This window comes from Anser brachyrhynchus (assembly GCF_964034855.1).
Source record: "Anser brachyrhynchus genome assembly, chromosome: 2".
Lineage (NCBI taxonomy): Eukaryota > Metazoa > Chordata > Aves > Anseriformes > Anatidae > Anser > Anser brachyrhynchus.
This window is the reverse complement of record NC_137695.1, coordinates 136,942,175-136,954,857: the sequence shown is the minus strand read 5'-3', so window position 1 is coordinate 136,954,857 and position 12,683 is coordinate 136,942,175. Positions and strand designations below refer to the sequence as shown.

Genomic DNA, 12,683 nt, shown 5'->3' with positions numbered 1-12,683 from the left:
CCTTTTTCCTCAGCATACAAGACAGGCAGACAAAAAACAAACAAGCAACGTAGAAGAGTAGTTCATCACAGTCACTTACTGTATGGTTCAGATATTAGTGTGAAAATAATGTTCCCCATATCTTCAACTTGAGAGGCTCCATAGGGAAGCGCTGAACTGTTCTTGTCAAGATTTAAATCTTTATGCTGGAGTTAAGTCAATCATCACTGGATAGATTTCTAATTGGTCTCCTACTAGAGCAACGAGCTTTCATGTTATCCTTAATGGTAAGCCGCTTCTCAGGGGAAGATTTAATCCATTTTCCTGCCGAGATGCATCAGCTGCTCCGGGTTAGCTGCTGCCTTAGCCTCTAACTACTGCCACCTGCAGGAGTGTGAGGTCACTCCAGAAAGCGTCTGGGGACATGAGACCCCATAATACGGACATACATATTTAATTCAGACATACAAAATGCATGAGCATAAGACAGAAACAATCCTGCATGCAGGAGAGACTGGAGTCCTGTCCTCTTTAATTAAGATCTTTAATCTCTAGAGGAAGATCTGGGGAAGGAGGAGAACCAAACCATCAACTACAAACTAAAAATAAGAGGATATGCCACACATTTTCTAAACAGGTAAATCCCAAAGTAGAGTAGCTATCTTACCACTTTGCTAAAATTCACAAGCAGCACCTGGTCTAAATCTTGCCTGTTAGAAGGTACAACCTGAGCTTTGTGCTCTCATGCAGCATTAGGAGAATCAGGTTTAGAGTTCATCACTGTGAAAATCCAAGAGACAATGCAGAGTCCCACAGCCCACATATTTTCTGATCTGAAGGGTGTTGGAAGATGACAGCAAGGAAAAGCTCTCCTGTCAACACAGAGCAGAAAATGTTGTCTCAGTCTGTAGACTGACCAGATACAAATCTGTGCTTGAGGGAGACTGATTTAAGTTACAAGTATCATTTTTTCACAAATTTTTTAAAGTTCACTAAGGTATCTCCCTCCCCATTTTCCTCTTGTATTTGCCCCTCCCCGTAGCACCAAACTGCAGAACAGTAAGAATGCTTTTAACTCCATTTATGAAGCCAATTTGTATTGGCTTTTCCAATGGTCTTTTCCATCCTCATCTCCTTCTTTGAAGAGAGAATGTCTAAGAAACAAACAAAACAAGAAGTCAGCCACAATGCAGTTTAAAGTGGGACTCATTTTATTTTTGTGCCTTATCCCTGCACAACATGATATCAGAGCAAAAAATGTACGTGTTTCCTAAACAACGAGACCTATCTTGGCATGGCTGTACAGCAATGCAAGGCATTCGAAACAGACAAACGCACCAGTTATTCACCCACGTTTCCACAAAACTACACAAGATGCATTTCAAATGTTCAGAAAGTTCTGCATTTTGGACTGAAGAACAACTTTTGAACACCTAGATGGCAACGCTCCTCAAAAGGTTTTCCACATCTAGAGTTGAACCCATTTGAGCTGGCAGATGCCTACATGAGGGACAAACAGCAGAGGAACAGCTTCTGCTAGAAAGAGACAATGCACACCAAATCCAGTGCATCATCTCAGGGGTGAGGGTAAAAGTGTCATCGTCTTCCCATTACTTGTGGGATGACTGCAAATCCTTCTGACAACACTGATTTTTATTTATATTTTTAAATCTCAGGACGAGCCATCAGTTAATGCTCAGAACAATTTAAAAAATAATTTTAACTGAACCAAACTCTTCTTCCACAGCAGGGAAAGGAAAGATGCAGCACTAAAATTTTGAGACTAATTTGATTTTGAGACTTTGCTGGTTTTAAGCATGCACTGAGTATGGAAGGCAAGAGAATTGTGCTCAATCAGCTTCAAATGTTCTTGTAAGAAGTGACTTATATTTAAAAAACCAAACACCGGTAAACCAGTGATCTGTCCTGCCAACTGCTCCACTGAATACCGTCTGCCAGCCATTGCCATCACCTTCCCTTCCCAGCACCTTTGGAGTAAACTAGTAAAAACAGTAAATGGCTTTCTTAAAACCAAGCTAAAAATCCTAAACAAGCCACATGAAACAACCCCACAACATGGTTTAAGAGACTATCGCCAGTAATCATGGCAGCAAGGAACATTTTCATTGCACTCTCTTCCTAAGCCATACACCTAAGCTTGTCTCCCCCCACAGCTGCCTGGGGAAAGCTGGTGTGCGTGGGGAGTGCTGAAGAGAAAAATAATCCACAAACAGACTGCCTTCATCCCTCTCGCAGTGTCTAATCAGCAGCACGCAGATGTTTCTGGGCACCTCACGTATCAAAACAGAGGAGCGCTTCTCTTCCTTCGCCTGACACCGTCCCCTTGCAGCACCTGGCAGCCCCGTGCTGTGCTCGTGCAGAGCCTCTGCCACCCTTGTGAGGAAGGAGAAGTTGCTGAAAACGCAGGAATTAGAAATCTGGTCTTGTCTGATCTTTTTTTTTTTTTTTAATGATTATTCTAGAAATTGTGAATTGTGGCATTTTTCCAATGTCAGAGAGGAAGAGAAATCAGGCAGTAGTTTCAACAGCCACTGGGACAAGGGACATGTGTACGTGTACACACATGCAATAGCCTGGCTGTTAGACCGTGCTGTCACAACGAGGAGACACTTTAATACTTCCCGTTTGCAGAGCCAAAGATCCCTACCAGCAATCAGCTGCAGAAGATGGGAACGCAGCAGTGTGAAAGAGGAGGACACTGAAGCGAGGCCATTGCACAAGGGAAGAACAACAAATTCCTCCTCCCTGTTTATATTTTCCTCGGATAACTTTTCATTGAAAATATTGAACAGGAGGTAGTTTCTAAAAATGCCCCAATGCCTACAGAAATTGCTGCTGGGTGTTCAGAAGCAGGGAGACAGTTGTGCAAAAAACCTTCCAGATTAATATAAACACAGTGGGAGGGGAGGGAGAAATTCATCAACATTAGTAGGAGTGAGAGGAGAGAGAAATTGCTCACACCTCTGCCTGTGATTAGCTAGAAGCAAGGCTTTTAGGCAAGATTGGAGAATAAAACTGATTACTTTCTGCACATGTGAAGGAGCACGTTTATAACAGCATCAACTAAGTGAAAACCTGCATTTTAATAAACATGTCTGTCCACAGGCAGATGGACCTCTGGTCTGAGGCACTGGAAATAAAGGATGCTTAAAAAAAAGCTGTTAGTGGAATAGCCTTTAAAAAAGAGCTACCACTTGTTCTATGAAGGTATACGAGACCACACATGCATACACTGATATTTAAAGCTTGTCCATCCTAGGCAATTAGCAAAAACACAACTGCTGAATTCAGTGGATAAATCTAAGCTCACATCTAAAGCATTAGAAAAATGGACTTGCCTGTCTAAAGCTACTATAGGCAATAACAGGTACACGCAATCCAAGTGAAAAGGACAGAGGGCAAAAGATGTACTCAAAAACCAAGACAGGATAGGGAACAAGGATTTTCCTAATCTTGCCATGCAGCTGTGGTACCGCCTCTCTGTAACACTCAACACACTGAGGGGTGGCACATCCTGTGTCAGGCTTGTCTGCATAGTGTGGGAGACGTTTTAAACCATTTCCCCTGATTCTGCTGTAGCTTCGCCTACTCCAAGTGTCCTCCAAGCCTTCTCCCTTCATGCTGTCTCTTCCAGGGTCTCAACTCCTTTCTTAGCCATGGCAAAATTACAACTAAAGCTCACTTAGCCGAGATGACATGAACTACTGTTACAGTTATGTTCTGCACCGGTGCTTTTCCCCCTTTATTCTGACTGTAATCTTCTGCTTGAGGAGACTTAAATCTTTTTAAATACTGTTTTGATTAAAGTAATCTGATATTACCTGGTTCCTGGGTGCTACCACAGGATATACAAATAGCAATGCACAAGATTCGCAGGTAATACCCATTAATGGGCTTTTCATAGCCAGGGCTAAGTACTGTTGGTTTTAGCTGTGCTCTACACTGTGGTTTTCAAAACATCCAGGTCAAAAAACAAGTTTCAGTATTATAGTGCCCAGATCTTATCCAGAGCATTAAGCAGACTGCTCTGAAGCCCTGCTGTGTTTCTACTGACAACACCCAGCCGGTACTGCTGGTAAGGAGCTATCCCCACAATCCCAGTTCAGAAGCAAGTGGAGCAAACCATACACTGGAGGAAGCAATAGCTATTTGCCATTTAATGACTTCTGCACGCCCAATCTTGAGGCAAAGGATGAGTCTTCTGCAGACCGAGTTACGAACAGTCATGCAAGCTTTGTTCACTCCACCCTGGAGGCACTCACAGCAGTGAAAACTGGCTCAGCAAGCTTTGCAAATCAAGAAGTGCAGCAAGTATGGGAGGTACAGAAGGTGCAAGAACAGCCCTGCTTCTTTTGTATCCTTACACACGCTTAGAGAGATTTCAACAGCACCAAGTTCTTTTCTTTGCCAGAACACGATCGTTTCTCCCAAGTTTTTTGTTACTCAAAATTTCTCATAATCGTCCTGCTTTAGTCAGTGTTGTGTAAGAGCAGCAGAAGACTGTCTGCCACAAGACTGTCTCCTGCACCAAAAACCTGTTGGGAGACCTTAAGGTTGTAGCAGAGACAGCAGTTAAACTCATCTCAGTTCTTCCTCAGTCTCCCAAATTCGATGGCATTTTAAAGACTGCCTTACCTTGCATTAAAAGAAATCAGTGGCCATTTGGACACGGAATTCACACTTCCTTTGGGAGCAGGGGGCACAACGTAAAGTTTTCACCTGAACTCTTAAGATTTAGAATGGTTTCATTGCTATACACAATTAAGTACACACAAATTAAGTATACACAAGTAATTTGCTGAAGGATTAAGTCCCCAAAAAAATTTTTAAAGGAAAAATAAGTCAGCAGGTTATTCAGTTTAATGTCTCTGTGTTCCTTTTCAAGATCATGCAAAGAAGGCAAGCACTAAGCATACAGCCAAGCACCAACTACCCAGTGTTTGACACCCCGGAATATGCCTCCTGAATGACTGCAGCAGGAAATTATTCCCTCTGATTGCTGGGAACCATAGAGCACATTCTCCACTAGCCTGTAATTTGTTGTTTAATCAAATACTACCAACCAAAATAAAAGCATCTGAAAGCCTGCTAACGATTTAAGTGACCGCATACCAATGGTCAGCTTTCCCATAACTCTTTCACATCAGACACGTTTCCTCCCATTGATCACAACCGTCTTCTGCCTGGGTCAGAGATACAAGCACGTGAAGGGACTTGCCCAAACTCATTCTTCTGCTCCCACCAATTTGTGAACGCAGATCTTCTGCATCTCTGCTCTGTGCTCAACCCCTAAACCAAACGCTAACAAACCTGGCCCAGCGCACTCTGCAGGCTACAAAGCAGTCTTATCGTGCAGCCCCTCTAACTATGGGGCGGAAGAGCTGCAACTCGCTTCCTGCGAGAGTAACAAGAGATTGGTCAGGTTCTGGCACTAACCTGCAGCTTCCTTTCAACCTAGTCCATCAGTTTTTATTTTCTTCATCCATCCACCTCCTTTTCTCCATCCACCCTCCCCATCCCCACCTCAGATATGATACTTTCCCATCAGCCTTCTCTTTGCTACCTAACTGTCTTAGAAAGAAGGCAGCTGTCTCACTTGAGGGGAAAAAAACCACTAGGCACAAAGTTGTTTGGACTAATCCTCAGACTTAATCACCTGCTTCAACAAAAACTTTTATCGCAAGCATTACACGCACGTACAGACTCTCCAGGTGCAATTAAGTTAATCTCCTCGGTGTCAGGAGGTGTGTAAATTGGTACACTTCAGCAAGGTGAGGGGAAAGAAAATTATCATATTGGGCAATAAAAGGAAAACAAGTATTTTACTCTTTTGGCTCTGCACCCTTCTTTTCCCAAACCCCTGCAAATACTCCCAAACAGTGTGGGGTAGAGACAGTTGATTCCAGTCATGTTGCATAAACAGAGCAAGTTTACAAATAATGCATCAGCAGTTACAAAACAAGACAAACCACGAAGATAAAAACAGAATAAACTTATACACACACCTGAAGAGAAGCGTATCGGACCTAGAATTCAGACTCAAGCTGAGACCACTCAGACCATCCAAACCTCCAGGACCTTGGAGGAAAAACTTCCTGCAGTTGGCAACCAGCACCCAGATGGTACTGGCAGTGGGGTCTGCTCCCCTCTCCCAGCACACAGGGAGTGCACAGTCAGTCATCGTACCTTAACTGACTAGTGACCCTTCGGGTGTCTGTGGTCACAGAAGTGTTTCCACAGCAGCAGGATACATGCCAGACACTCACACAGGGAGAGAGTGAAGACATCTCTCCGAAACAGCTGAAGTAGCTCACTGCCTTTAATTTCTCCAGCTCGTGTTTTCTGTCAGAGCATCCCCAAGCAATGTATTAAGCTTTTAACAATTTAAGAAGCCTCCATCATCTGGTTTCTAGACTATGCAAACACTTATGTAGAAAAAGCAAGATAAAAGTCCATACTCTTCCACTTAAATATACCACTTTGCTTCAGATAGTAGGGGGAAAAAAAAGTGATTTCTGCCCCGTTGCTAGAAGACGTGCATCTTAATTTGCAGATGGCAAAGCAGAGCAGACAGCCTCCAACATTCAACCTTATAATTAAACACATGCACAAAAAAATAAAGCCACAAACTAACAGAACACACTCACATAGATATTTTATGCCCCTCTCACTACAGGTACAAAACCCTGGTGATGCTGGTCCTACAGAGGAAGGCTAGTAGGATTCAGATGTCATGCAATTTTGAGTCTGAAAAACACCAGTTCTTACTGGCAATCACTCTACAGGTGCAATAAGCTAGTCAAAGAAGTTATTAATAGCAACTTAAAATTCTCAAGATCCTTTATCTCTTCTTGCTTTTGTGGTCATTATTTCAATAGGTCACCAGGGAAGTCGAGAGTTTTCCATTCCTGAGAGCAAGTCTGAGATGAGGACTGGAGCCTGCAGCAGGAGGGGGGCTGCCAGCAGGGAGAAGGGCAGAGCCAGCTCACTTACAGCACCAGCTTCAGCTCTGGGAATTGTACACAGCACACCAACAAAACCGAGCTGAGGCAGGGCTAGGTTATGGATTACTTCAGAATACTCCAAATGTAGTTTTAGACTGAGAACAGAAACACGATGCAGACTGCATCTCACTGCCAGCACAGCCTTGTGTTGCTAGGTGTAGCACGCAATTTCCACAGCTCTGAGGCTGGACACCACGTGCACCAGCAGCATCCCTCCCTGCCCTTGGTTCGCTCCTGAATTAAAGGCTAACTACCCGTTCACATCAAGAGTAACCACTCCCCCTCCTAACAATTAAGATGAAGAGGTCTCCCAACATTTACTCTTACCTAAAAAACCTAAAAATTTAATTAACCGATGCAGCGAGCAAGCTCACAACTTTAAACTCAGGATTCACATCAAGGATTTGAATAAGTATGTCAGTTACATTTAGCTGTGAAGTTTAAAGGACAACTATAAAGGTAGTAAAGAAAGCATACAGAAATCAAGAAGAAACAGGATTTTCCCCCATGGCATCACGCACCCTCATACGTTTTTATCTTTGTGAGAAAGCTCTGTACAGCGCCGAGTCACTCATTAAAGTTATACCACCTCTAAACATGTGTTGCAAGCATTACTCACACATCTTTGTCCTAAAATTCAGCCAAAGCCGTAACAGTAGCTGACACCGTCGTTGTCAAAAGGATACATTCTGTCATGGCCGCAACATCAAGCTTGCTAATATCAGGTGAGCCAGGGCAACACTTCTTGAACTCTTTCCGCAAGTCAAAAAAGGAGTAGAAGCATTCAGGCAGCAAGATATTCTGTAAAAGGACAAGGTAGCTACTGTCAGCTGGGGCAAGCATCTTCTACTTTGTCTTTACATACTAAACTTTCCAACTATTTCCTTATAATGGGTAGGGGGGAAAAAATAAAAAGACAACAAAATATCAAACCAAAACACCTTTGCTGCAGAGAAGCTCATATAGCTCCTCAAAGTATGTTTATCGATTTATTTTATTTTTTTGCTTAAGCAACTTCCTCTCTGTGATTTAAGAAAAAAATGTGCTTTTTCACTGCCAGAGAAGAGTTTGCTGTTATTACCAGTGCCTCAAATCCAATATATACGTAGGAGAGCAAACGCGTGCTATTGCAACATTTATCATCAATTCCTGGTTCCAGCTTTTACTGTAAAAAGCCAGAGGGCACTCGGTTCAGTTTATAGAGCCAAGCAAATTTTGCAAGACTAGCAGAAGATGTCTTGGTTTGCAGACAAGGCTGAGTTTTCAGAGAACAGTCACACTTCAAATATTTATTCCCTTAAAAAAAAAAATGGAGCAGACGAAGGTTTGATATGGTGTAGAGGTTATCAGCCTACGCTTGGTAACTGCTTTAATTGCAGTGCACAAAGCCAGGAGCAAGGCCATTGAAAGTGTCAATAAAACCCTTTTTGCCCCACAACGACATCTATCACATGCTTTATTTTGTTCATTTGTTTCAGGATGAGGAAGAGAAGAAGCAGGGAAGTTATTTCAACTAACACAATCCCCCCCCTCTCCTCCAGACTTCCTCACAGCCTCAGTGCTTGTGTTCTACTTGGCTGCCTGCAGCGCCTCTAAGTCACAGAAAGCCCTTACTTTCTGTCTGGAATGGCTAGTTAGCATCTTGGCTTTGTAACAGAATGACAGCATATGTGGATGTACGCTTAAAAAGCCAGAAGAAAGAAGTTTAGGCTCTGTAACAAGTTCTGCTTTGAAAACAGCAGAGCTTATCTTAGCATATAGACAGGTGCATTAGGCAAACGACATCCTTTAAAGACAAACTTATGAAAATGCAGGCGTGCTTGCCAAGATTTCCTGCTCTAGTTTTAGCACGGCTATTTTTCTGCTTCCATGAGAGACCGAGTTCTGTACTTAACTGAGTTTCACTTGAAACAGTTGATACCAATTTACTGTCTGAACACCACGAGCTACTAGGCTGGTTGAGACTGGGCGTCTTAAAACAAAGACAGGCAGAAATCACAAGGCTTTTGAATACACCTGGATTTTCATGATATACATGCCACCAACCTCAGCATTTGGTATTTACCAGAAAACTACTACAGGTCTCATAAGCATCTGATTTACTTGATCTATAGGCAGCACTGAGCAAATTTCAGATGAATAATTTGTAACAAAACAGCAACAGAAGATTTTGATGACAATTTGATTCCTGTCACTGAGACTGAAGATACATACAGAAAAAAAAGGATCCCCGTCACTGGCACCAAATGAACTTAAATAAGAATAATTGTAGGGGTACTCCCTTCTTTTACCTACATCAGCTGCACAGAAAAAAAACACAACTGTATAAAAACAAATACCCATTTTAAGTGACAAAGTTTGTTAAAAGCCTCTTTTCTCCCAGCCACGTTATACTCTAACACAAAGTTACACATACACAGGTCTGTTCATTATGAATCATGCTCATGGCTTCTCTGCTCAAGCTTTAAAGGTGTAAATACTTACGGCACCAACAAGTATTAGGAAACAAACATCCAATATCAGTTTTGTAACAGCACAGACTTGCAGCACTGCTCCTTCAAAGGCCAAGCAGCAAAATGATAGGTGCAGAGATCAGTAGCCGGTGGGGATACCAGAACAGCTCTGCTACTGAGCAACGCATGTTCATAGCAAACCACAAAACAAGATTTTATTAATATTGAGGCAGTTAATTCAGGCCTGAAGACTCAGCATACTGCTGCAACCCTATCACTAATGAAAATTAGGCAGGATCTCGTAACACTGTTAGCAATTTGGCAACTCTGAAGTTATAGAAATCTCTAGACTATGGGACTAGTCATCACTCTCAGCCTGCCTCATACCACTGCTCAGCTCCTTACACATACAAGCACCGCCCTCGCAGAGTCAACTGAATGCACAGAGACCGAAAGCTGCTAAAGGTGAATGTAAAATTTCAAAAGGCAGTCAGCCACCTTAATCATGAACTATTTGGCAACATTTCCAAATTTCCATTTTTAAACCCATTGTAGCTCACACAGCAGTACGAGTGCCAGACTTAGAGTAACCTCTCAGCGCATTGCTCCTTTCTCAAACACTTAATTCACAGTTATTCTTCTGATTTCACTTCTAAAAGCCTCTCTCAGGGCAGCACAGGCATTAGACGTAGCCTATGCCGTCCACATGGACAGGCTCGTAGTCTGGTGAGTATATGACTGATGATTACAGACCTGTGGAGGTCCCCTCATACTGTGCATTTTAAAGAAAAGTTGATCAGTTTCGCAAGAAAAATATACAGAGCACACCAAGAGTTGAACTTCAGTCAACTGCTACATACCTTTTTGGAAGCTTCAGGATGCAGAACCTGTCTAATGTGCAACTGCCCATCAGTACAGAAACAGAAGGAAGTACCTACACCAATGTTCAGCTCATTGCTCACGGACTGGTTAAACTGAAAGCAGGAACAACAAAAGACATGCATGTAAGAGATCAGAGTTGCTGCAGGAGGAAGTGTCATCAATTGGCAGTATTAAACCTGGTCAGCAGGATCATAGGGCTGGAATTTCTTTTTGAGCAAGCCTTTTGTATATTTGTTTCTTACTAGCTAAGCACATGATTACTCTCATGGTAATTAACTTCATAGGGAAATTGCCCCTTTTCCCCTTCTACCACGATGTGGCCATACACACAGCCCACACCACAAAAATAATTCTTTTTTCACTTGCAAGAGCTCTGCAAGGAGACGTAAAGCTGTTTGCAGAGAGGTGGGGGAGCACCTGGGCAGAAAAACCTCACAGACAGAGCATGTTGGAAGGGAGAAAGACTTTCAGCCCTGCCCTCAATGAGAGCCACACACACCTCCCTGTTTATTTAGGGGTTCCTATGCTGTCTCCTTCTTTCCAGAAGAGATAAGTCACCATAAACCCAGCTTTTTTGAGGGGCACCTCCATTTGGCTTCCTCCTACACTGAGGAGGACCCAGCCACAGCTGCAATTCAGAGCCCAGCAGGGCAGGAGATGAGAGCAGGGCAATGCCTAACCTTCATCTTCCTCTCAGGGTTCAAGCCCACCTCCCAAGGTGAAAGAGCACAAGGCAAGAGAGAAAACCCCACAAAGGCCGACACAGACCAGGCTGCCTGGCCCACGTGTGACTCTGGTGCCCGTGCCAGGCTCTGCTGCCCCAATAGTGGGTGGGGAAGGAGGGCAAACGGATGCTAAGGTGGCTTCCACCTCCCACCAAGAGACTCCAGCCCCCAGCTGCTGGTTACGGGGTGTCACCTGTCTCAACGCCTGCTCCAGCGGCGGAGCCAGCGCCAGGCTCTCCACGTCCACCTTGGTGACCTCCTGGCACTCGGCAGTCAGCTCCGGGTGGTCGGGCCTGACCAGCACGTCGTGCGGGTGCCCCAGCTCCAGGGAAAGCAGAAGAGGGGCGAGTCAGCACCCGGCCATGAGCTCCCCCACCTGCAGCCCCACAGCCCTGCCCTCCACCACGACCTGCTCCAAGCCTGGGGCACCCACAGCCAGCCCCTCCAGCTCCTGGGGCACCCAGCCCAGCAGGGGCAAGGGGAGCAGCAGAAGCAGCTCGGGATGCTCCCTCCTCCTCCTCCTCCTCCTCCTCCTCCCTCGGGGGAAAATACCTCCTTAGTCCTCAGGTCGACCACTTTCCACAGGAGCTGGAGCAGCTCCCGCTCATCCGAGCCCAGCCTGGCCCCGTTGGTGCCCGCCGTGGTCACAAAGAGGATCACCAGGTAGTCGGGAGACGCCGTCATGGTGCCGCCAGGCAAGTGGAAAGGGGGGGGAAAAAAAGAGAGAAAGGGGGAAGAGAAGAGGCCAGAAACTTTCCCTCTTCAGGTCGCTTCCAAGCAGGACCCAAGCGGCAGATCCCCCACCTGCAGCCCTGGCGCAGGGGAGGCGCACGGGCAACCCCTTTCCTTCCCTCCCCCCTTTATTATCCTTGTTAGATATATATATATATATATATATTTTGTTGTTTTCTCCCCGGGGGCGGGAGGCCGCCGCTCCCACGCCGGCTGCACCCCTGGGAAGCTGGCAAATGGCTGCGGGCTTTTTGCAAGTTTGGGGCCGCGGCGCTACCTGCCCGCCCCCCACGTGGCGCAGGTACGGGGAGCGCTCACCTGGCGCCGCCCGCCCCGGGACGTGGCGGCCGGGCGGGCAGCGCCCATGGCGGGCGGGGCCGCGCGGCGCTCGGGGCCTCGCTTCTCCCCCGGGGGGGGGCGGGGGGGCCCTGGGGAGCAACCCCCCGCTCCCGAAACGGCAGCCCCGGGTTCGCCGTGGGGTGCTCGTCCTGCTCGTGCCGCCGTCGGAGTGCTGCGCCTCGCTGCCGGGGCGGCGGGGGGGCTGCTGGCTCCTGGAGGGACCCCCTGCCTCACGACCCCGCAGCTCCCCTGCCCCGCAACCCCACGACCCCATACCCGAGCGGGGACCCCCCCGGGGCACCACATAAAGCCGGGAGCAGCTCCCCAGGGGAGCCCCGAGCGGGTTTGTCATGGTCACGCAGCCTTCCCTCACGCAGCCTTCCCTCACGCAGCCTTCCCTCACGCAGCCTTCCCTCCACCGTACTTGGGCAGAGGTGGTTTTGTTCCTTGTGACAACCTCCTCTTTTCCTTCTTTCTTCTTATTTTTTTTTTTCACTGTGAAATTTATGTTTTAAACGCGTGTTGATCAGAAAGCGATTTTCCATTAT

General features: G+C 45.8%; 1 protein-coding gene across 4 annotated transcripts in view; it reads right to left on the bottom strand.

The window, feature by feature from the left end:
- Positions 1-12,175, bottom strand: part of ESRP1 (epithelial splicing regulatory protein 1) — a 33,358-nt gene extending 21,183 nt beyond the window's left edge. For 2 of the 4 annotated variants that reach the window (XM_080580608.1, XM_080580609.1), the window contains exons 1-5: positions 11,617-12,173; positions 11,258-11,386; positions 10,318-10,431; positions 7,691-7,805; positions 80-178 (exon numbers count right to left, since the gene is read on the bottom strand). In XM_080580608.1, the coding sequence (XP_080436734.1) occupies positions 80-178; positions 7,691-7,805; positions 10,318-10,431; positions 11,258-11,386; positions 11,617-11,748 (589 nt within the window). In that variant the 5' untranslated portion in view covers positions 11,749-12,173. Of the gene's footprint in view, positions 1-79; positions 179-7,690; positions 7,806-10,317; positions 10,432-11,257; positions 11,387-11,616 lie in introns of all 4 variants that reach the window. The other 2 variants (XM_080580610.1, XM_080580611.1) reach the window with 2 other exon arrangements.
- Positions 12,176-12,683: the final 508 nt, after the last annotated feature.